The following is a 24,820-nucleotide window of genomic DNA, read 5'->3' as shown; positions in this document are numbered from 1 at the left end:
GCTTCATGCCGACCACAGAGCTAGCCCTCCTGATCAGTTTCTCCAGCCTGGATGAGTCCTTCTTTGCTGTGCTGCTCCCCCAGCACACCACAGCATAGAAAAGTACTCCAGCAACCACCGACTGGTAAAACATCCTCAGGAGCTTCCTGCAGATGTTAAAAGACCTCAGCCTCCTGAGGAAGTACAGTCGGCTTTGGGCTTTTTTATACAGGTGCTCTGTGTTGCATGACCAGTCCAGTTTATTGTCCACCCACAGCCCGAGGTACTTGTACTTGTTGACCACCTCCACCTCCTCCCCCTCTATCTGAACCGGCAGTGGACCTGCTCTAGACCTCCCGAAGTCCACAACCAGTTCCTTAGTCTTTGAGGTGTTGAGTTGCAGGTGGTTTGTGTGACTCCATGCGACAAAGTTCCTCACCAGACTTCTGTACTCCTCTTCCTGATCATCCCAGATACACCCCATGATGGCTGTGTCGTCTGCAAACTTCTGAATGTGGCATAATTCAGAGTTGTAGTAGAAGTCAGAGGTGTACAGGGTGAAGAGAAGAGGGGACAGCACAGTTCCCTGTGGTGCTCCTGTGCTGCTGACCACTGTGTCAGACGTGATGTCCTTCAGCCTGACGTACTGTGGTCTGTCGGTGAGGTAGTCGGAGATCCAAGCCACCAGGCAGGGGTCCACCTCCATCCTGTTCAGTTTTTCTTGAAGCATACAGGGCCGGATGGTATTAAAGGCACTGGAAAAGTCAAGAAAGAGTTGCTTTTAGGATTGATTTTAAAATTTTACTGCTGGTTTTTAAGGTTCTTAACGATACTGCACCTCCTTACCTGGCAGAGCTTCTTAGCATTTACCGCCCCAGGAGATCTTTGAGGTCAGCAGACCTGATGCTTTTAGATGTTCCCAGGTACAGACTAAAGACTAGGGGAGAGAGGGCTTTTGCTGTGGCTGCACCCAGACTGTGGAACAGTTTACCTCCTCACATCAGATTCTCCACAAGCCTAGGAACTTTTAAAACTGCTCTTAAAACCTACCTCTTCTCATTGGCTTTTAGCAAGGTTTAACTTACTTTTTTAACTTATTTTTTTTTATCAGTGAGGTGTTTTATGTACTTGCGTTTTATTGTATTTTATATTTGTATTTTATTGTACAGCACTTTGGTCAGCCTTGGTTGTTTTTAAATGTGCTTTATAAATAAACTTGACTTGACTTGACTTTGGAAACATGGCTTGGACAATTTCTCTTCCACGCCGGAATCCAATAAAAACCATTCGCTTTACCCGTCGGCTTCACGCGGCTGTCGCTCACCCGGCTTGTGCAGTTAATAATAAAACAGCTTCTTGCCATTTTTTGTTTCTTTTTATCGCTGTGTAACTGATTTCAATTGAAAGCCTGCGTGCGCTAGTACCTCTTGCCACGAGTTCCCAGAATTCTTTGCGGTTTTACCCCTGAATGACGTCACATTTTCAATCTCTGTAACAACTCACCGCGGGCAATAGTACTCTCGCGATATAACAGAAAATAACAAGTTAACACTGCTATCACTTCCAACATAAATGAAGACAGGAAACTAAACAGCAGTGACGTTTGTAAGGTTACTGAAGTTGGGCTAGCTGGTATATAATGATGTGCTACGTGATCGCTAGCTACACAGCTATGTTTGCATAACATAAACACAGTGAAGCTGGAGGATGAACGCTAACTTTTTTCCACTCGATAAATGTTAACGTGAAGGTTCTTGATGGTTAGAGACAAATGCAGTCGCATGGCAGGATGCTGTAAACGGACCAAACTTCAGTCAGGAGAACAACTGAGATAATCCATCCACAATACGAGGTTAGTCATTAATATACTGCTGCATGGGCTGGGCTGTAGTTACACCGTAAGGTTTTGATAACTGTGCTTTAAAATGGTAAATGGCCTGTATTTATATAGCGCTTTTACTAGTCCCTAAGGACCCCAAAGCGCTTTACATATCCAGTCATCCACCCATTCACACACAAAATGAACAACGGTAATAAAAACCGAGAGAGGCCGACAGTGATCACCGACTGTTTTTATGGGATAGAGATACAAAACATGTTAAAAACACAACAGCCTTAATAAACGCATAGTTTGGACCCGGAAGGATTCATCACATCATCACTTAAAGACCAGATGGGGTCTGATTATAGGAAGTCTGAGGGTAGTATAATTAAAAGTTTATTTTTTATAAATGTTGTATTAGTGAAATCAGAATATTGTATATTTTATGTGTTGCACCCTCAGAGAGACATGACTCCGTTCTCCTTTTTCTTGCAACTTTATTCTCCTCAGTTCAGGTTTGGAGTTTACAGGCAGAATAGCGTATCATCAGCAAAACATCACTCCCTCACGTCTCAGACACTGTTTTTTTTTTCTGCACTTACTGATGACATCACACATCTGAACTCTGACCTCCTGGAGCCAGTAAACTACAAAAATTAACTAGAAATGTGTCCAAAAACAAAACGCAATTAAATAAGAATAGTCTTTAAAGATTTTCCCCACAATTCAGAAAAATTGAAGTTTTATAAGTACTTTTAGAGCGCAACACCCTCCCCCACAAAAGAAAAATGTTGCCACACATTTTCTTTCTAATCTTTGACAATTTACCAAAAATAGAACATTTAACCAAAGATGAGTGAGCAAACAAGTATTTCCACACATATTACACGTTACTGGGTGAGAGGCTATACCATCTCTTGGTATCTCAGGACAAGTCTCTCATGGTCACGATACAAAACTAAATGTTCATAGTCCTTTTGTACTGAAGGGTGGGTTATCCCTCGAAGTATTGGTGGGCCTGCCAAATCTTCGCAGTGGGACAAGGAAAATACCATTTACACCCCAACATCATGTGATTACACACTTCAAAACCATGAGTTCAGTAAACCCATATTGTACTCACTACTGTCTTAACTCTTTGACGCTAGAATGATAAACCTTCCCTCTATTTATTATAGTAATAATGCTCAGAGTACCTGTTTCTCTTTTAACTGTAACATGTGTCAATACTACATCAACATGAACTGCAACTGTAATGTTACGCTTAGATTAAACTCTCTTGTGAAGTTGACTGTGTTTTTCTGTTATATCTATTGATACTGTAAAGGATACATGAATGATGGTGGGACAGAGGAATGATGGATGGCACTTGAAGGGCTGTTCACACTGACAGGGCATGTGCTCCATTGCTGGACTGTTGGCTGGCCTAGTTTTTCATATGTGTAGACACGCCGGGGCTGTCTCATTCTCTTTGGCTTGTGCCTCCATGTCTCAGCATCGCTCTGCTCACCCTCGGGTCCAACAGCTGGAGCTTCAACCTCCTCCTCCAAACTGCGTCTCTCCTCCACCTGTTCCTCTTCAGGATGCCCCTGTGCTCTGAAAGCAGGCTCAGACTTCTCTCCGAGTGCGTCACTCTGGGGGCAGAAATCCTCTGTTTCTGGGTCGAGGGGTGGATCAGCGTATCTGAGTGCTGTCCACATGTGACAGTCATCTTCACTAGAACTGCCTGTGTCTGTTTGGTCAGTATCGGGCTTGGTCTGATGATGTCTTCTTGCTGACTGTCTCTGTTTGTTTCCACGGCTTTTCTCTTTCAGGCTGCTTTCACACACCACAGACTCGTCAACCAGGTAAGGACACGGCAACAGTAGGTTACGGTGTAACACTCGTCTTCTTCCTGTCCCCTGCAATGGCTCAACCACATACACTGGACTATCAGGACCTTTCCTCTCGGTGATGACATGAATCATATCCTCCCAATAGCTGTGCAGTTTCCCAGGACCTCCTCTGGGTGTGAGATTTCTCACCAAGACATGGTCACCTGGCTGAAGCACAGAGCTCCATGCACGTTTATTGTAGTTTTTCTGTCCCCTTCTTGCACTCTTTCTCATGTTCTGCCTTGCAATTGCATAGGCCTCTTGCATAACTCCTCTCCATTTCTCTGCATAGCCACTGCGTGACTGACTCTTCTCTTCTTCTCTTTTTGGGAAGAGCAGGTCGATAGGCAAGGTTGGTTCACGCCAAAGAGAAGGAAGAATGGAGAAAATCCTGTTGCTTCGTGCACAGTCGGGTTGTAGGCATGAACTACTTTGTTCAAATGGTCTTTCCATCTTGACTTCTGAGATTCATCAAGTGTCCGGAGCATACCTAGGAGGGTCCTATTGAAGCGCTCTGCAGGATTGGCCTGTGGGTGGTACGGGGAGGTACAAGAATGGTTGATACCGCAGTAGCCTTGAAGCTTGCGGAAAAGATTGTTCTCAAATTCTTTCCCCTGGTCACGGTGTATTTTGGATGGGAAACCAAAGCGCATGATAAAGTCATCAAAGAGCTTTCTTGCCGCAGTCTTCCCAGACTTGTCCCTTGTCGCATATGCCTGGGCATATTTGGTGAAATGATCCACAACTACGAGTATGTATTCTTCACCTCCTGTGCACTTGTCCAAATGCAGATAGTCAATGGATATCATCTCAAACGGCGCAGAGGTTTCAATGCTCTGAATTGGTGTTCTGGTTATTCTGTTAGGCTTCTTCTTCTTTATACAGCGACACACCTGAGTGACATAGTGCTCCATTTCCTGCCTCATTTTAGGCCAGAAGAAGCGCTGCCTGGCGAGAGCAACCATCCTGTCTGCTCCTAAATGTCCCATCTCCTCATGTAGATGTTTATAGACCATGGGCTTTAATGAATCAGGAACAACAAACTGTTTTCTCCTGGTGGTCTCACGCCTCAGAATGCCATCTCCATCAATCTGCAAATGGGGCCACTGCCGAAGAAGGTACCTAACTGCCTCACTCTCCGCCATCTTTTCTTTATGCTTCAGGTAGGTGTGTGTTCTTTTCAGGGACAAAACTCGGTTTATGGCTATGTCTGCATCCTGGGTGTCTCTGATGTTGTCAACTGCAAACGGCTGAATTGGTTCTGAGACGATGCATCCCTCTGGCAGCGCGTTGACATTACAGGTGACAGCTGAGATCCAGTTCATTTCTCCTGTTTTCTCTCTCTCTCTAGGGCTTTCCCAATACATTCAATGTCATCTTGCTGACATTCCTCTGTGCATTCGTGCATGATGTCTTCAATGGGCTTTCCTCTTCTTGATAAGAAATCTGCTTCTCGATTCGCTGCCCCTGGCCTGTACTTAAGAGTGAACCGATAATCTGCCAACTCCGCCACCCAGCGGTGTCCAGCTGCATTAAGTTTCGCTGACTTCATGACGTATGTCAGCGGGTTATTGTCACTGTACACAGTAAAATGAGGCGCATGAAACAGATAATCACAAAAGTACTAGAGAAGTAAAGTAGTAGAGAACACCATGAGAACGCTAAAGGGTGAAGTGTGGGCGTTGATCGTATATACCGGACAATCGCACATACCTGTCTAAAAGGACAGGTATGTGCATTATGTGGAACATCGTTGTTTTAACAACCCTGAAAATGGCAAAGAGACACGCTTATGAAGCACAGTTTAAACTGAAGGCCATCAGCTATGCGGAGGAACATGGAAATCGAGCAGCGGTGAGAGAATTTAAGATTAACGAATCGATGGTTCGCAAATGGAGGAAGCTAGAAAACAAGCTCCGGCAGGTCAAGAAAACGCAGCTGAGTTTCCGCGGACATAAGGCGAGGTGGCCCGAGACTCGAGCGGTGGATCATCGAGCAAAGAAGGAGCGGGAGAAGCGTTTCGACGGTCACCATTCGGCTAAAAGCAGTTTCACTAGCTGAAGAGATGAACATTGAACATTTCCAAGGAGGTCCGTCTTGGTGCTTTCATTTTATGAAACGGTGCCATTTTTCCATCCGGACCAGGACTACGGTAGCGCAGCAACTTCCAGCGGATTATAAGGAAAAGCTGGCCATCTTCCGCTCCTACTGCAGCAAACACATCAGCGACAAAAACATCCAGCCCAGCCACATCACAAACATGGACGAGGTCCCGCTCACTTTTGACATCCCGGTGAGTCACACTGTGGAGAAGCAGGGGACCAGCACTGTAGCGATACGCACAACGGGGTATGAAAAGTCTTCTTTTACTGTTGTGCTTGGCTGCCATGCTAATGGACAGAAACTGCCGCCTATGGTGATTTTTAAGCGAAAGACTTTGCCTAAAGAGAAGTTTCCAGCAGGAATCATCATTAAGGCAAATGAAAAGGGCTGGATGGATGAGGAAATGATGAAAGAGTGGCTGAGGGAGGTGTATGTAAGGAGACCAGGTGGTTTTTTCCACGCATCACCATCGCTGTTGATCTGTGACTCTATGCGTGCCCATCTCACAGCTGATGTGAAAAAACTAGTGAAACAAATGAACTGTGAGCTTGCTGTCATTCCGGGAGGCCTGACAAAGGAACTCCAACCGCTGGACATCGGTGTGAACCGCCCGTTCAAAGTAAGGCTGCGAGCGGCGTGGGAGCGATGGATGACCGGTGGAGACCACAGTTTCACCAAGAGTGGAAGGCAGCGCCGGGCGAGTTACGCCACAATTTGCCAATGGATTGTAGATGCTTGGGCTAACATGTCTGCTGGCACTGTTGTTCGAGCTTTCGCAAAAGCCGGCATCATTTCCGAGGAGCCGCACGGCACGGAAAGTGACTCTGACAGTGAAGAAAGTGAACTTGGCATGTTTGATGGAGATTTAGCGCAGCTGTTCAATTCAGACACAGAGGATGAGGACTTCCATGGGTTTGATTGATGATAAAAATGTGAGTACCAAACTTTGTTTTGCTCCTGCTTTATTTTTAAATACGCACACTTGTATGCTTGTGTGTTGTTGATGATGACGATTACTGGTAATAAAAATGTGAGTAAGGTACCGAACTCAGGTTTGCTCCCGCTTTATTTTTAAATACGCATACGGTACTTGTATGCGCCCTATAATCCAGTGCGCCTTATGTGTGTGTTAAATACAGTAATGGCACACATAACTGAGACTGCGCCTTTTAGTACAGTGCGTCTTATGGTCGTGAAAATACGGTATATGTCTTTTGCACAGGCACTTTGTCTTTTAGCTGTATCTCCAGCTCTAGATCTTTAATGCATCCCGTGTCCCAGTCATCTTTTGCAAAAACATTGCATTCCTCCCTCAGCATCTGTTTTACCTGCTGCTGTTGGTCACTTGTCAGATGGCTCAAATCCACTGGTGGGTCCCAGGGCTCAGTTTTTGTTGTCTGACTGGACTGCACTGTGGGTAAGGAAGTACTTCCGTCTGATGTCTTAGAAAGCTCACCCTCCATACATTTTACATGTGGCATGTAGATAGCATCAACATTGTGCAGCCACCCCAGTGTAGTGCGACTACAGAGGGTGATATCATGGTCAGTCATGTTTTCCACAGTCACTGCAACAACTAGGCCTGCTGGCCATGGTGTCTCACAGTTCGGCTCCAACACTGCATGTGACCCACTCAACACACTCTTATTTAGCCAACCACATTGCACTGTCATCATGTTACGCTTCGGGATGGTCACAGGTCGCCTTCCTACTCGGGCTATGTGGGGATGGCTGTCAGGCGTTTGTTTCTTTAGGACAGACAGAACAGCTCTTGCAGTTTTGCGCCCCACCTCGAATGCTGAGCACAATCTGTCCAGCATATGCCCTGGGGGGATACAGTCTTTGCTGGTGTCATTTCTCAAAGCTAATTCTTCTATCACATTAAAGCCGATGATGGGGCATTCAATGTCACCGCTGGCGACTAGGATTGGAACTTGGACGGGCCTGTTGCTCATCCCAGCAACAGCATTTTTGGACAGGCTGAACTCAGTCTCTATCCATCCTTCATATGGAATACTGGTCCCATTAGCAGCTGAGAGCTCTAAAGCTCCCTCTTCGAGCAGCTCTTCCACTGACCTCATTTCAGCATCAGGCAGGTGTTTCTTTCTCCAGTTCGTCCCCACTATCGATACTTGTGAGCCGGTGTCCCACAATATTGTGGTGTCCACACCTCCTAAGAAGCCACGGACCTGGCATCTTTTGCCTACCAGCTTTGCCATTTGTTGTTGTTTACCAGTGAGGGGTGCTTTGAGGCTGAATGGGTCGGTTTGGTGCTTCTCCCCTTCAGGGTTAAGTATGATTTCGATCTTACTTGAATTAGCTGAGCACTTTTTCCTACGACAACCTGCTGCCCAGTGTTCCGTACTGCCACATTTGTAACAGTGGTCACATTTGTTTCCTGTATTAGATGATTGACACTGCTGGCACTGTCTAACGTTTGTGCTCCTAGGCTGTGACTGGTATTTCCGGTCAGGTGGTTCGACCATTCTCATGTGCTGAGGCTTAACGGTCTGCTGGAGGCTGGCAATGTGAGTGGTGAGGTTCTGCAGAGCCTCACATATAGCCTTGTTGCCTTGATCAACTTTATCCATTAATGTGTCTCGTTTGACCGCTCCACCTTGCTTGTTCTTACTGTCTGATGTGTGCATACTGCTTTCTTTTTCCACCTCTTGATCTTCCCCACTTACTGCTGCAACTTTGATCATCTTTGCTCTTGATGCAGCTGACAGCTTATTCTTTCTTTCCATTTCCAGACTGTATGCCGCAGTCATTTTTTCCAGAAGAACCTCATCTGTGATTTTAGGATTTTGCAGGTATAGCTTCACATCAGCTCGGATGGTGTCATCATGGAGGCCAGTGAGTACTGTCTGGAGAAACTGATTTTGGATGAGCTCCGAACTGTACTTTAAACCAGACTTAACTCTCTCTGAAGCAAGAACAAGTTGTTGTCTCAAATCCATTGCTCGCATCAAAAACTGGATTGGAGTTTCTTTTGGCTCCTGTACAGCACGTGTGAGCGAGTGATACAACTCTGTGGCATCTTTCTCAATGTAATGAGTCCGTAATATTTGCCTGAGAGCTTGCAAAGTCAAATCTACTCTACTCTCAAGGTAGCTTTTCAGTTTTGTTCCTGGGGCTATAGCTTGAATGATGGCTTCAACAATGTCTCCTTCATCATATCCCCTCTTCAATGCCCTCTGGATTTGTCTTTCCAAGCTAGTGCATGTTAATTTGTCCTTTTGGTTTGGTTCTCCAATTTGTCCCATTATTTTCAGATCCCGTCGGTACAGTGGGTGTACAAAAGGGACACTTTGAGTGGCGACAGGGGTGACTCGTGTAGCATTCAGATGAGAAACACTTTCTCTCTGCTCGTCTGAATTACTGGGTGCTATCACATTTTCAGCCACAGGGTGGTGCTCTTGTACCACTTGTTGAGGCAACGGGGCATTACTTTCGCATCTCTTTTGCTTCACTTCATAAATTTTGTCATCTAATTCCAACAACAGAGACATTCCTTCATCTTCTCGTGCAGTAACATCCTCTCCCTCTAAGTACTGGAGAATACGCCGCCTCAGTTTACGAGGTAAGTCTTTTTCACTTTCATCCACGGCTAAACTGAGGGCAGCACAAATCTCATTCAAATCCGGTGCTAGCAGTGTAAGTAACTTTTCCTCTGTCTCCTCAAGAAGTTGCTCCCAATCAGGAGACATCTGCTGTACTTTAGACATGACGAAAAACTTTTACCTTCACTGCCTTTTCTTGGAGGGATGGCACTGCCGTATGAGTTCAGGTGGGGGGGTAGTGAGCGAGGCTAGTCACATGTAGCTCGTCCTTCTTTGCGGTATAAACTCCAAACCGGGCGGAAACACCAAGATTATGTTGCACCCTCAGAGAGACATGACTCCATTCTCCTTTTTCTTGCAACTTTATTCTCCTCAGTTCAGGTTTGGAGTTTACAGGCAGAATAGCGTATCATCAGCAAAACATCGCTCCCTCACGTCTCAGACACTGTTTTTTTTTTCTGCGCTTACTGATGACATCACACATCTGAACTCTGACCTCCTGGAGCCAGTAAACTACAAAAATTAACTAGAAATGTGTCCAAAAACAAAACACAATTAAATAAGAATAGTCTTTAAAGATTTTCCCCACAATTCAGAAAAATTGAAGTTTTATAAGTACTTTTAGAGCGCAACATATGCATTGATGTGATGTTAATTTGTTGATCGCTTTGCATTATTTGTGCTTCTGCCTGCATTTCTCTCACTTTACCACCTTCAGGATGAGAGTCTGGCGTATCAGAGCCAGCTCGACACTCTGCAAGCAGAAATCCTGAAGCACAGAGAGGAGCTTCGCAGTCTGCAGGTCGTGAATACTGACAGCCAGCTCTCCAAAGAAGCTGCTAAGGTGACCTGTAATTTCCTTTGCTGTGACTTCAGATTAAGAAACACTCAGCATCGCTCACATTATCCAGCTGATTTGCCAGAGTCATAAATGAAGGAGTCACTGTATCTCACAACTCGCCACCATCAGCCTACATCTTCTTCTGCTTCGCAGGCTGAGTTGCAGCAGCAGGAGGAGCTGCTTCACAAGGAGTGTAAGGAGAGGGACCAAGTGATAGCAAGCTACAGGAAAAAGGTTGATGAGCACAAGGCCCAGGCTGCAAAAGTTGAGAGAAGGGTGAGAGACATTTAATGTACTCAGTTTTTGTAGATGAATGTTGAGTAACAAATAAAAGAGCAAAGATATAAAGAAGTACCTTCCTGCTCACTCCAGCACAGCAGGCCAATCACATTGATGTTAGTGACACAGATGTTTGGTGACATCATCAGTCTCTCCAATGGTAGAACGATGTGAGGTGAGGGCAAAGACAGACTTCTCTTGTCCACATCTTTGTCTTTCCTGTCCCCCAGTCATGTCTGTACCGATTGTAATAACTTAAGAGTAAAAAAAGTAATAAAAATAAACAAATAACAAAGATCAATCAAGTGGACCAGCATGGCAAAGCCGTAATGATCCACTTGGGAAAATAAATGTGTCGGGCATTTTTCTTGGTAATAATTGTGATTGCTACAGTGCTGAACGGAAAAACGTGGAATGCCCGCTCTGGGTCAGGGACGAGTTCCTGCCCCAAGTGGAGGAGTAAAGTGAAACCAGGTCCCTGACATGTGCAGTGGTTGCTGTTGCATCGTGCAGGTACAGCGAGCAGCTGTGCAGCTGGATGAACTAAGCAGTGAGGTCCAGCACAGCACCACCAGGATGCTGGCTGAAGAGGAGAAAGACATTTCGACTGCTGAGGAGGCCTTCAGACGCATCAAAGAGGCCACAGGGATCACCGATATACAGGTGCAAAGGTTTCCGCTCATTCTGCTACACACAGCGTGCTTCCTGATATGCGTTTTCCTTTCATGCATTTTGTGTTTGTAGGAATTAGAGGAGCACTTTACTTCTCAGAAGGAGACACGTCGACATCTGGAGAGGCGGCGGGAGGAGAACGAGGAGGTCCTGCTGCAGCTGAAGGAGCAGAAGGAGCTTCTGGAGCAACAGTCTGAAGAGATTAAATATTCTGGGGAGGCTAAACTCTCCAGGTCAGACACATATTTAACTCTGTCATGCAGCAGCTGTCACAGTGTTTGTGAATCACATGGACTCTCTGTTGGTGTGAATGGGACTCAGAGGATCACACGAGTGTCTAATTCTTATTCTGAAGCCTCTGCTCTTTCTGTGTGCTTTTTCTAGCCACCAGCAGATGCTGCAGGAGCGTGAGCAGCAGCTGCAGGCTGAGCAGCAGAGGTGCGATGAAGCCGAAGAGCGACTGGATCGGCTTGTGAAAACCCTCGGTCCCGTCCGTCACGGAGTTGAGCACCTGGCAGACCATCTTCAGCACATCTCACTGGTACAAACAACCATAGTCTATTAGGATTCCTGATGTTGATGAGGTCTTCAACGTAAACTTCTCCATTTACTGGGGCAACATTGATTGAACATAGAAACGGATTCTTACAGGTGTGCTGTGTGTTGTCACCATATAGAGAAGGTAAAAATGTCACATCTGACCTGTCCTTGAAGGTCAAGAGATAAAGTGATACTAATGCTATGGCCACTGATTGTATTGACAACAATGATATATAGGGATATCACATTATAGTTTGCATTTGACCTGTGACCTCACTTTTACCTTTCACATTAGCCTGTCTCTCATGTTGAAATATCTTTAAAGGATGTGTTGTCAGGAGAGTGAGCTGCCGAGTTAGTTCGAAGTATACCGTAGTATATTATTAAATACTAAGCTCAAGTCATTCATGTCCCCTTATTTACAAATCAGTTTGTATCATCATTACCTGCTCCCTATATAATGCGTGTGTAATCAAGGTAAACCTCCATCTCAAGGTACGTTTTTTAAGAGTGTTACCTTCAAAGGAAATGCCCCCCAGAGAGAGAACTGCCCTGCTGGAGCTCCACAGTCTTCATGTGCTTTTGTTCCTTTTTTCACGCATCATCTCCCAGGATGAGCACACAGTTCCCAACATGCATCCAGACTCAGAGGACTTTGTGGTGCTGAAGCTGATGGCCCAGTGTGAGCAGAAATTGGAGTCCCTGCAGAAAGAGCTTGAGGGGATGGATGTGGCAGCTATAATGAAGGAGATGGAAGAAAAGGAGGTAAGACAAAAGCCTACAAACTCAAAACTTGAAATGGATCATCTGAGTCTGAAACAACATGTTTGACATTTGGAAATTCAGTCAAGGCTTTTGTTTAAGTTTGTCCATGGGCTCCCCATTAAGAGAAAGGCAGTAAAACATGTGTGTAGATGATCATTAACACTCAGCAACACCTTCTCTGTTTGAGAATATAACACAGAGCATACAAACACACAGTCTGCCAATGACACTGATTAACACTAAGCCTAACCCTTCCTGTTTTTTCTGCTATGAGTTCTACGTCAGGATTGAGGGGAAACACAGCACCCAAGTCAAGCCACCTGAGGATCAAGCAGAAGATCCCTACAGTGATGGTAATTTGGTGTTCTTCTACACACTACCAGCTACGACTACAGACTAAATTACATTGAAATTGCTGATTACTTAATTGTGTTCCAGAGGACAAGAGTGACAAGGACTGGGCTCACGTCATCTCTCGTGAGGCACTGAAGCGTCAATCTCAGCTAATCGTCGACTCCAACTCAAAAAGAAAGGCCCAGAAGAAGAGGAAGGGCAAGTTTTAATCCGACGGCATCTCCAAACTCTCCCACAATAAAGCAGTGATGTGTAAAACGGGATGATTTTAAGCCGAGTGAACAGACTGTGATTTGCCATTTGTTAGGGCCGAGAGGGCCAGGCTGTGGGTGTGGACTCAAATGCAGACACAGAGGGAGGCAAAACGGGCGTGAACACAGTGCTTTATTTACAGTGCCTAGTGAACTTACAAAGCAGGAAACTATGAATGCTATGAACGGAGAATGCTATGAACTGAGAACTGTGAGGCCAAACTGTGAACATGAAACTCTGAGTGCTATGACTAGGTGCTAGATTTCACGGATGGATCCTGGGAATGGAAAAAAGGGGCAGCGGCTTGGATGGAGGTACGCAGTCACTATAATAAGAGGAGACAAGTAGTCAGTGGCAATCTAGTGAATCACAGCTGAACAATTAGACTATGGTGGTTAGGGCTTACGCGTTGCAGGTTAAAGTGTCATGCGAGGAGGGGGTGTCCAAGGGGTTCCGGGTGAGGAGTGTCCAGAGAGGATCCAGAATATGCTTGGAGTGAGGGGCTTGGCAGGGAGGCAGGCAGGTGTTGTCCGATGATGGAAAGGAAGCAACCAGATGACAGAACCAGCGTCCAGGCAGAGATGTGAGTAGTTTAGGTTGGAAAACGCGACTGCCAGGTGGGTCTTATGACAAAGAAAACACGGTGAGGAGAAAAGCAGTAGTTAAGGGCTTGGCAGCCTAGCACTAACATGAGTTAGCAGAAGATCTGGCAGAGGTCTGTTGTGAATGCTGGTCTTATATGCTGGTGACTTGATTGGAACCAGGTGTGGAAGCTGATTGGAGTCTCTGCCTGAAGGTGGAGCCCAGCGGAGTGGAAAAACCCCGTACTCACCCGGACCAAGACACCATTGCTATCAAGTTTCTCCTCTTAGCTGCTGCTATAAGGATATGTAGTAAACAACAAATGAAGATTTAAGTTTTAACAGTCTTACATGACTGTCATGAATTGATACCTTATGTCTGTACTTGTGTAAGTAGGTTTCATTTAATAATAATAATAATGGATTGGATTTATATTTCAAGGCACCCAAAGCGCTTTACAATGCCACTATTCATTCACTCTCACATTCAAACACTGGTGGAGGCAGCTACAGTTGTAGCCATAGCTGCCCTGGGGCAGACTGACAGAAGCGAGGCTGCCATATCGCGCCATCGGCCCCTCTGGCCAACACCAGTAGGGTGAAGTGTCTTGCCCAAGGACACAACGACCAGGACAGAGAGCCCGGGGATCGAACCGGCAACCTTCCGGTTACAGATACGCTTCCCAACCCCCTGAGCCACGGTCGCCCTCGGCAACAGTCAGCTGTCAACACTTTACTCCACATCATTTTTGGTTGTTTTACTCATATTTCACTCTCTGCCTGTCTCCACAGAATACACTATACAGGAAAGAGGGTGCTCTAAATAGGTTTTGCAGACTCAAATATATGCATCCACTGTACAGGCAATTTTGTTGAGCACTACATGCATGCTATATGGTGTTGTGTGCCTGTGCAGAGGTTTTGGCAGAGGATTTCTTTTTTTGTGTGTGTCCCGTTTGGATCTTCAGCCATCAGAATTGTTGTCTGAAGGCCAAGAAAGATGCCAAACAGTTTACAGTTTACTTCACCAAGTGGATCATCATGGCCTTGCCATATTGGTCCATTTGATTGACCTTTATTATTATTATGTATTTATTTTATTTTATTTTTGGATGTTACAGACGGGATAGACTAGTGCATAGGTGTCAAACTCTGGCCCGCGGGCCAAATTTGGCCCGCAGACTAATTACATTTGGCCCGCCATACCAAATTACTTTTAGAGCTGGCCTACTGGTATTATACAGCTAATATATATATTGTTTAGTATTAAGCTTTGCTTGTTCCATATTCAGTTTTTCAGCAAAACGTATTTGAGTCCATAAGAAAAGATTCATTCTTATATCTGAAGGAATAAATATATTTCAATAAATATTAACGTTAGCCCACGACTTTGTTCCAGTTTTGAATTTTGGCCCACTGTGTATTTGAGTTTGACACCCCTGGACTAGGGGATAGGACAGGGAGAAAGAAAGAATGAAAGAAAGAGGGAGAGAAAGAAAAACACAGGGGAGAAGAGATAGTGAGAAAGGGGGAAGAAAGAAAAATCCCCCCTTCCGGGGGGCGCCCGGAGGGAGCCCAGAGGGATTGATCAAATGTGGTGGCAGATGCTGTATCAAGACTAATGTGATCTATTAGGTGGTTTTTATATTGGTTAGAATTAAGATTATTTTTTATTTTTCCAGTTAATGAGGACCATTTTCTTGGCAATGCATAGGGCCGTAAAAACAACGTGGGCTGTGTTTATTTCTGCAGTGACCTCATCCAAGCTGCCCAGCAAGCACACTAAAGGGGAGGCTGGAATGTTACATTTCAGACACTTTGATAAGTCTTCACATATCTCGCCCCAAAACCTCTGAACTGGTGGACAGAACCAAAGAGCGTGGATGTAATTGTCCGGTGTATTTGCTTGACAGTGTGAGCAGTTGTTAGAAAACAGCCCATCTGGAACATCCTATTACCTGTATAGTGGGCTCTATGTAATATTTTGTATTGTATTAATCGCAAACTGGGATTTCTGATACATTGAAAGGTTTGCAAGCATATCTGATACCAAAAGTTTTGGTCTAAGCTGATCCATAAATCCGCTTCCCATTTTGCAATAGGAAGGGATATTGATTCATCTATTTTAGAAAGTGTTCTGTATGTTTTAGACAATAATTTGGGGGTTTTAGAGTAAAGAATTGTACCACACTTGGTGGTGTTTGTAATTCAGCTTGACTGGGCTTAAATTTATTTTTTACTATGGATTTAATCTTTTGATATTCTAAAAATCTTTTCTTGTTGATCCCATATTGTGTAATTAGTCTGTCAAACGAAATAAAGTCTGTTCCTTCTGATATATGTTCCAAGTATTTAATTCCTTTATAACTCCAATCTGGCAAGTTGATCATATTATTGTTTTGTAAGATGTCCGAATTGTTCAAGATAGGTTTACGTTTGCATGGGATTAATGAAGACTCTGTTATTTTTAGAAACTCCCACCATGCTGTCAGAGAAGAGCTGATGTTGATGCTTTTAAAGCATTCATGTCGTTGGATGTTTGAGCTGATAAATGGTCCGAAATTTCTAGATTATTACACAGTGCCTGTTCTACATCTAGCCAAGGTTCATCTAAGAAGGTATGTTTTAACCATCTAGAGATAAACTGAAGCCTGTTGGATGAAAAGTAGTGATTAAAGTTTGGCAGATCTAGTCCTCCTTTATCTTTGGTCCTTTGTAATGTTTTTAAGCTTATACGTAGGGGTTTATCTTTCCAAAGGAATTTAGAAATATACGAGTCTAGAGATCTAAACCAATCTTATGATGACTTACTTGGGATCATTGAAAATAAATAGTTTATCTTTGGTAAGACCATCATTTTTATAGCGGAAATCCGTCCCATGAGTGATATGGGTAGACATTTCCATCTAGCCAGATCGCCGCCTACTGTCTTTAAAAGTGGGATATGGTTTAATGTAGTTAAATCTGCAAGCTTAGGAAAAATATTGATACCTAAATATTTTATATTTCCAGATTGCAGTCAGGTAGATGAAGAATTATGGAAGGAGCAATTAATTGGAAGAGCTGTAGATTTTGACCAGTTAATTGAATAATCTTAGACTCTTGAGAAAGAGTTTATCAATTCAATCACAGAGATATTGGTTTGTGAATTTGGAGAAAAAGTTACACGTCATCCGGATAAAGGCTGATTTTATATTCTACATTCTTGCATTTTATGCCCTTAATTACTGAATTCTGTCTAAATGCTGCTGCTAGTGGTTCAATAAAAATTGCAAACAGTGAAGGGGAGAGTGGGCATCCCTGCCTGGTGCCCCTCAGGAGACAGAAGCTGGAGGATGTTTGGTCATTTGTTCTGACACAAGCTGTTGGGGAATTGTATAATATTTTTAACCAGTTAATGAAAGAGGATCCAAAACCAAATTTGTGTAAAGTTGCAAATAAAAATTTCCAGTTAACTCTGTCAAACGCTTTTTCTTGCCCACAACTGGTCATGGCAGATGGCCGCCCCTCTCTGAGCTTGGTCCGGCTGAAGGTTTCTTTCTGTTGAAAAGGTTTTCCTTCCCACAGTAGCCAAAGCGCTCGCTCCTAGGCTTCAAATCTGTTGTTTTTTTTCTTTGTTTTCTTTATATTATCATATGGAATTTACCTTAAAACATAAGGCAAGGCAAATATATTTGTATAGCACAATTCAACAAAAAGGTGATTCAAAGTGCTTTACAGAGACATTAGAAACAAAAACAAATAAAAAGCATGATTTAAAATTGATTAAAACAAGCAAACAAACAAACTAATTAACAAACTAACAAACAAACAAACAAAACCGTATATAAAATAAAAATCAAAACCAATAAAATCAGTAGTTAAATGTAAGTTTTGAAATTTAAGCTTAAGTGTGGATTTGGTGCTTTATTCAAATGCAGCTGAGAACAGGTGAGTCTTCAACCTGGATTTAAATAAACTGAGTGTTTCAGCTGATCTGAGGCTTTCTGGGAGTTTGTTCCAGATATAAGGAGCATAAAAGCTGAATGCAGCTTCTCCGTCTCTGGTTCTGACTCTGGGAACTGATAAAAGACCGGATCCAGATGACCTGAGGGATCTGGAAGGTTCATACTGGGTCAGGAGGTCACTGATGTATTTTGGTCCTAAACCATTCAGAGCTTTATAGACCAGCATCAGGACTTTAAAGTCTATCTTCTGACGGACAGGCATCCAGTGTAAAGACCTCAGAGCTGGACTGATGTGATCCACTTTTTTGTTCTTAGTGAGGACTCGAGCAGCAGAGTTCTGAATGAGCTGTAGTTGTCTGACTGATTTTTTAGGCAGACCTGTAAAGATGCTGTTACAGTAATCAAGCCTACTAAAGATGAATGCATGGACTAGTTTTTCCAGGTCCTGTTGAGACATCAGATCTTTGATCACAGTGGTGTTTCTGAGTAGCTTATTTGCTTAGCAATTTAATTAACAACTTTTAAATACATTCTTTTTTTTCTTTTTTTTTTCTTTTTTTTCTTTGCCTGTCCCGTTTGGCTCTTTTGCCATCAGAATTGTTGTCTAAAGGCAAAGAAAGATGCCCAACGGATTTACTTTACCAAATTGACCATCCCAGCCTTGCCGTAATGGTCCATTTGATTCACCTTTTATTGTTCATTTTATTTTCACTTACTGAATACGGGACAGACTTGACTGGGGGAAAGAAGGGGAGAAAGAAAGAGGGAAAGAGAAACAGCTGAGAAGAGGGACGGGGGAGAAGGGCAAAAGACAAAAACCAACAGAATGAGCAGAAAAAAAAGAAGAAAAAAAAATGCATCCATCAATCACCTGGATCACCTGCTGAGAAAGAAAAAAGAAAACAAGCAGAAGAGAACAAGAGTAATAGAATAAACAACATCACAATGATATATGGGAATATGACAGTAAATACTAAATATTAAACATTATTGTGCAGCACATAAGATCAACAGAACACAGTGTGCTTTGAGGTAGGAGCCAAAAAGGGTGTAGTTTGTGGGTGTGATCACCCGTGTGTACACCTGTGAGCATGGACACGCTTGGTTTTTTTTTTTTAAAAGGTTCCTTCATGTAATGATCTGCTAGAGGGTGTGGGATTGGCCACAGCCCCGTCCTCCAGGGCATGAAGCAGGTATGGAGGAGATCAAAACTCCAGACATCCAGAGGCCCCCAGAACACAAGAGACCAAGGAAGACCAACAGAGGGGCAGCCGCGCCACTGTCCCAGAAAGAGCTGAGGAGAGTCCCAGATGAGGGCTCACTCAGCAGCCGCGGAGCAGAAGCCAGGGGGAGTTGCAGTGACGCGCCCGTGAGCTCTGCCGGCAGCCAGCTGTGCCTGAGTGACCGAGCCCCAGGCCGAGAGGCCGGGGGCACCCCACCTCCGAAGTGGCCCGAGTGAGCCCCAGGCTCCAGGCCCCGATATGCGGCCGCCAAGGAGTGAGCCGGTGTGTACCTGGACGCCCATCCCCGGACACAAAGAACCACCAACGCACCGATGTCTGAGGGAGTCCGCCACTGGCAGGGGAAGTGGTGGTAGGGGGAGATAGGCCTCCAAACCTTGGAGGGCCTAAGATGTCCCCAGAGAGGTGGCGCCTGACACCCAACCTGACATATAGACACAGACATACAGGCACACACAGACACAAACATCCATTCCCACCCTCATGCTCTCATATGCACTTACTCCACACTCAACCAACGTGGAGACAGACATAAAGAGACGCTGTACACACGATCACACTCCCCAAGCGTACTCTACAAACCGGGTCTAGGTACCCTTGCCCCTGGAGGGGGGAACTGCACCCAGACCCAGGTGGTGTTACCCTTTTCCCTGCGGTGGGGGGAGGCAGACCGCCCCGACTCCGCAGCAGCAGGAAGGCTCCACACTCCAGACCGCAGTCGGACGGCCAACTCCTCCTAGCCCCCCCGCTCCAGCAGGTCGCAGAGAATGGGGGTGAGAGAAGACTCCAAACCTCCCTCCACCCGCTCATTTTAGTGTTGATGCATGTGTGTTCTAAGGTGCATTTAAAACCCAGGAGGGCATGGAGCTACCTGCCAGAGAGCAGCAGGTAAGCGCATGGTCCCTCCTGCTAGCCCTCATTGTCTACGTGTATTTAACATTGAGAGGTGGGCAACGACGCCAGGGGTGGGGTGTACACCCTGATGGTACTTTGGATTCCGTGTATCGTGCCCACCCCCAAGATCCTATATGTATGTGTAATGAGAGTGTGAGTAATGTGAATGTCTAAGTTGTGGGATAAAATTGAGGCAGAGGCAGCCAGAAGGGGACGGGGGGGGGGTGGCCTCCTCTGCACCCTGGTGACATGTGTGGGTGGTTGTGGTGGAGCGGGAAGAGGGAGGCAGCTGGAGATGGGGAGGGAAGGAAGGGAGGGGCAAGTGACCCCTCCCTGGGGCCAGCTCCCCCGCTGACCCCAGTAGGCACCCCCATACTCCGCGACCCGCCAGGGAAAGGGAGCCCATCCAGACCGGGGCCCAGCGCAGCAGCGCCTCCCGGCCCCACAGAGCCCGGGACAGTCCACCCAACCCCACCACGGAGAAAACTGCACCCACCCCACCATCCACTCTTCTTCCAGACTACATAAGACACCCAGGCTGAGATCTTCCTCCACCTCTCCTGTATCTCCCCCTCCTGCAGAGAGAGTTCCTGAGGAGAGGAAAGCTCCTGCAAGATGTGACAATCTCCCCCACCAGTTGAAGAGCCCCCCAGGTGGCTCGATGCACCGGTGGCACCCTGCTCCAGGGCTGGGCCCCCATGCACCCACCCGCCCACAACCCCGGCAACACACCAACCAGGACCCGAGCCCCCGAGGCCCGGCCCGGGCCCCAGCCCAGAGACGGAGCGCCCCCAGAACCTCACGCCCATCCCGGACCCACCCAGGGGCAGCCAGGCTACCAGGTCAGTAACCCACGTCCGTCAGCACAGACCCTCCCCTAGCCCCGCTGCACGCAGCCGCGAGGAAACAGTCACCTGAAAGCCAACAGAGCCCCTAACCGGACATGACCGCTACCCCGGGTTGAGCCCCCCAAGGAAGATGCCTCCGGGGAACCCCCTGACGCCCTAAGCCTGTCCCTACCCCCACACCAATCACAACAGTGAAGGCGGGACCAAACTATGACCCCCCACCCCCACTAGGTGATGGAGCTGATCAAAGGAGCCCAGAGCAATTGATCTGATGTGGTGGCAGAGGCTGTATCAAGACTAATGTAATCTAATAGATAATTTCTATATTGGTTAGAATTAAGATTATTTTTATTTTTCCAGTTCATGAGGACTGTTTTCTTGGCTATGCATAGGGCAGTGAAAACCATATGGGCGATATTCTTTTCTGAAGTGACATTATCTAAGCTGCCCAACAAACACACTAAGGGGGAAGTTGGAATGTTACATTTCAGACACTTTGATAAGTCTTCACATATCTCGTGCCAAAACTTCTGAACTGGTGGACAGAACCAAAGAGCGTGGATGTAATTGTCCGGTGAATTGGTTTGGCAGTGTGAGCAGTTGTTGGTAGACGTAAAGCCCATCTTGAACATCCGATGACCTGTATAGTGCACTCTATGTAATATTTTGTATTGAATTAATTGAAGACTGGGATTTCTAATTAGATGAAAGGTTTTTAAGCAAATCTGAGACCAGAAGTTTAGGTCTAAGTTAACTGATAAATCCGCTTCCCATTTTGCAATAGGAAGTGATATTGATTCATCTGTTTTAGAAAGCATTCTGTATATTTTGGATAGTAATTTGGGGGTTTTAAGAGTAAGAAATTGAACCACACTTGGTGGTGTTTGTAGTTCAACTTGACCCGGTTTAAATTTCTTTTTTACTATGGATTTAATTTGTTGATATTCTAAAAATCTTTTCTTGTTGATCCCATATTGTGTAACTAGTCCGTCAAATGAAATAAATTCTGTTCCTTCTAGTATATGTTCTAAATATTTGATTCCTTTACCACTCCAATCTGAAAAGTTTATCATATTATTGTTTTGTAATATGTCAGGGTTGTTCCAGATAGGTGTACGTTTGCATGGGATCAATGAAGACTCCGTCAATTTTAGAAACTCCCACCATGCTGTCAGAGAAGAGCTGATGTTGATGCTTTTAAAGCATTCATGTCGTTGGATGTTTGAGCTGATAAATGGTAGGTCTGAGATCTCTAGATTATTGCAAAGTGCTTGTTCTACATCTAGCCAAGGTTCATCTAAGAGGGTATGTTTTAGCCATCCTGAGATAAACTGAAGCCTGTTGGCTAAGAAGTAGTGCTGAAAGTTAGGCAGTTCTAGTCCTCCTTTATCCTTGGTCTTTTGTAGTGTTTTTAAGCTTATACGTGGGGGTTTATTTTTCCAAAGGAATTTGGACATACATGAATCTAGAGATCTGAACCAATCTTGTGGCGGTTTAGTTGGGATCATTGAGAATAAATAATTTATTTTTGGTAAGACCATCATTTTTATAGCGGCAACCCTTCCCATGAGTGATATGGGTAGACATTTCCATCTAGCCAGATCATCTTCTACCTTCTTTAAAAGTGGGATATGGTTTAATTTAGTTAGATCTGCAAGCTTGGGAGAAACATTAATACCTAAATATTTTATATTTCCCGATTGCAGTGGTGTAGAAGAGGAATTATGGAAGGAGCAATTAATCGGTAGAACTGTAGATTTTGACCAGTTAATTGAGTAATCTGATATTCTTGCAAAAGAGTTTATCAATTCAATCACCCCAGAGATATTGGTTTGTGAATTTTGGAGAAAGAGTAACACATCATCCGCATAAAGGCTGATTTTATGTTCCACGTTCTTGCATTTTATGCCCTTAATTACTGAATTCTGTCTAATTGCTGCTGCTAGTGGTTCAATAAAAATTGCAAACAGTGAAGGGGAGAGTGGGCATCCTTGCCTGGTGCCCCTCAAGAGACAGAAGCTGGAGGATGTCTGGTCATTTGTTCTGACACAAGCTGTTGGGGAATTATATAATATTTTTAACCAGTTTATGAAAGAGGATCCAAAACCAAATTTGTGTAAAGTTGCAAATAGAAATTTCCAGTTAACTCTGTCAAATGCTTTTTCTGCATCTAAAGAGAATATTGTAGTTTCTAGGTTTTAAATACATTCTCTTTCATAGTATAATCTTCACGTGCTTCATCCGAAGCACACTTTCTGTGTACTCACTACCTAATTTAGAGCCAAAGTATTCACTCACTGTCTCTGTACTGTTTCGCTAGCTTAGCTTAGCTCGTAGCTGACTCGTTAGCACCATGGCTACTTCACCTGTCCCTCCTGCACTTTCTTGCTCATTGTGTCAGATGTTTAGTTACTCCTCGGCCTCCTTTAGCAGTAATGATATCTGTAAAAAAATGTAGCATATTTGCAGCTCTGGAGGCCAGGATTACTGAATTGGAGACTCGGCTTCGCACCCTTCATTCACCCATAGCTAGCCAGCCCCCTGTAGCTGGTGCAGCCGAAGATAGCGTAGGCCCCACTAGCTGTTCCCTGGCAGACCCCAAGCAGCTGGGGAAAGAGGGCGGCTGGGTGACGGTGAGGAGGAAGCATAGTCCTAAACAGAAGCCCCAGGTACACCACCAACCCATTCATGTGTCTAACCGTTTTTCCCCACTCGGCGACACACCCGCCGGGGATCAAACTCTGGTAATTGGTGATTCTGTTCTCAGACATGTGAAGCTAGAGACACCGGCAACCATAGTCAATTGTCTTCCAGGGGCCAGAGCAGGCGACATTGAAGGAAATTTAAAACTGCTGGCTAAGGGTAAACGTAAATTCAGTAAGATCATAATTCACGTCGGCAGTAATGACACCCGGTTACGCCAATCAGAGGTCACTAAAATCAATATTGAATCGGTGTGCAACTTTGCCAAAACAATGTCGGACTCTGTAGTTTTCTCTGGTCCCCTCCCCAATCAGATCAGATAATTGGCAAACCTTCTGGAGGAAACCTGGTCTTGTTAGGAGAGACGGCATCCATCCCACTTTGGATGGAGCAGCTCTCATTTCTAGAAACATGGACAAATTTATTAAACCCCCCAAAATATTAGGTCTCTCTCCTCCAAGTCTCTGTTAGTACATGACTTAATAATTGATCAACAAATTGATTTACTCTGCCTTACAGAAACCTGGTTGCAGCAGGATGATTATGTTAGTTTAAATGAATCAACACCCCCGAGTCATTCTAACTACCAGAAACCTCGAAGCACAGGCCGGGGGGGCGGTGTGGTAGCAATTTTTCACACCAGCCTATTAATTAATGAAAGACCAAGACAGACTTTTAATTCATTTGAAAGCCTGATGCTTAGCCTCGTCCACCCCAGCTGTAAAACTCAGAAACCAGTCTTACTTGGAGTGACATGTTTAGCCGCATGTTCTCCTTAAATTGCTGGCTGTCTGAGTGGTGTCCCAGAAATGATGTGGGCTTCATAGATAATTGGCAAACCTTCTGGAGGAAACCTGGTCTTGTTAGGAGAGACGGCATCCATCCCACTTTGGATGGAGCAGCTCTCATTTCTGGAAATATGGACAAATTTATTAAACCCCCCAAAATATGACTATCCAGAGTTGGGACCAGGAAGCAGAGTTGCAGTCTTACACGCCTCTCTGCAGCTTCTCTCCTCCTGCTACCCCCCCCAAAAACCCATCTCCATAGAGACTGTGTCAGCTCCCAAACAGACAAAAAACAAACTAAAAACCATCAACAAACAACTTAAACATAAACAATTACAAAGAAAGAACAATACAGTATCCACATCTGAATCAGAATCAGAATCAGAATCAGAAAGGGTTTTATTGCCAAATGTTGAGCGGGTTTACAACATTAGGAAATTGCTGCGGTGCTTCAGTGCAAACATACTGTTATAAATACTGTTATAAATTAAGCTTAAATAGACATGAAAATAAAAATGAGAATAAGAATTAAAAGTGCTAAGTAGATAGATAGATATATACATGATATATACATGAGTGCAGGTGGTGATCAGTGCCAAACATGGAATGATGCAGTGAACACAGCATAGGGTCATGTGTTAGTGGTGGGAACAGTCATACAGTTATTGTTCATGTGTCCAACAGCAGAGGGGAAGAAACTGTCAGAGGTGTGGACTCGAGTCACATGACTTGGACTCGAGTCAGACTCGAGTCATTAATTTTATGACTTTAGAC

General features: G+C 44.8%; 1 protein-coding gene across 1 annotated transcript in view; it reads left to right on the top strand.

Moving 5' to 3' along the window:
• LOC146668975 (outer dynein arm-docking complex subunit 3-like) overlaps window positions 1-14,807 on the top strand; it is a 30,098-nt gene extending 15,291 nt beyond the window's left edge. Inside the window, exons 6-13 of the mRNA XM_085408318.1 lie at window positions 10,060-10,185; window positions 10,336-10,458; window positions 10,975-11,124; window positions 11,206-11,366; window positions 11,518-11,674; window positions 12,286-12,438; window positions 12,713-12,791; window positions 12,877-14,807. Coding sequence (XP_085264444.1) covers window positions 10,060-10,185; window positions 10,336-10,458; window positions 10,975-11,124; window positions 11,206-11,366; window positions 11,518-11,674; window positions 12,286-12,438; window positions 12,713-12,791; window positions 12,877-13,001 — 1,074 coding nt within the window. The 3' untranslated portion in view covers window positions 13,002-14,807. The remainder of the gene's footprint in view (window positions 1-10,059; window positions 10,186-10,335; window positions 10,459-10,974; window positions 11,125-11,205; window positions 11,367-11,517; window positions 11,675-12,285; window positions 12,439-12,712; window positions 12,792-12,876) is intronic.
• The last annotated feature ends 10,013 nt before the right edge of the window (window positions 14,808-24,820 follow it).

This window comes from Rhamphochromis longiceps, linkage group LG6 (assembly GCF_057381845.1).
Source record: "Rhamphochromis longiceps isolate RC_006_pf linkage group LG6, R_longiceps_female_GT1.1, whole genome shotgun sequence".
In the NCBI taxonomy this organism is placed as follows: domain Eukaryota; kingdom Metazoa; phylum Chordata; class Actinopteri; order Cichliformes; family Cichlidae; genus Rhamphochromis; species Rhamphochromis longiceps.
The sequence above is the reverse complement of the archived record's forward strand: the minus strand, read 5'-3'. Positions and strand labels throughout refer to the sequence as shown.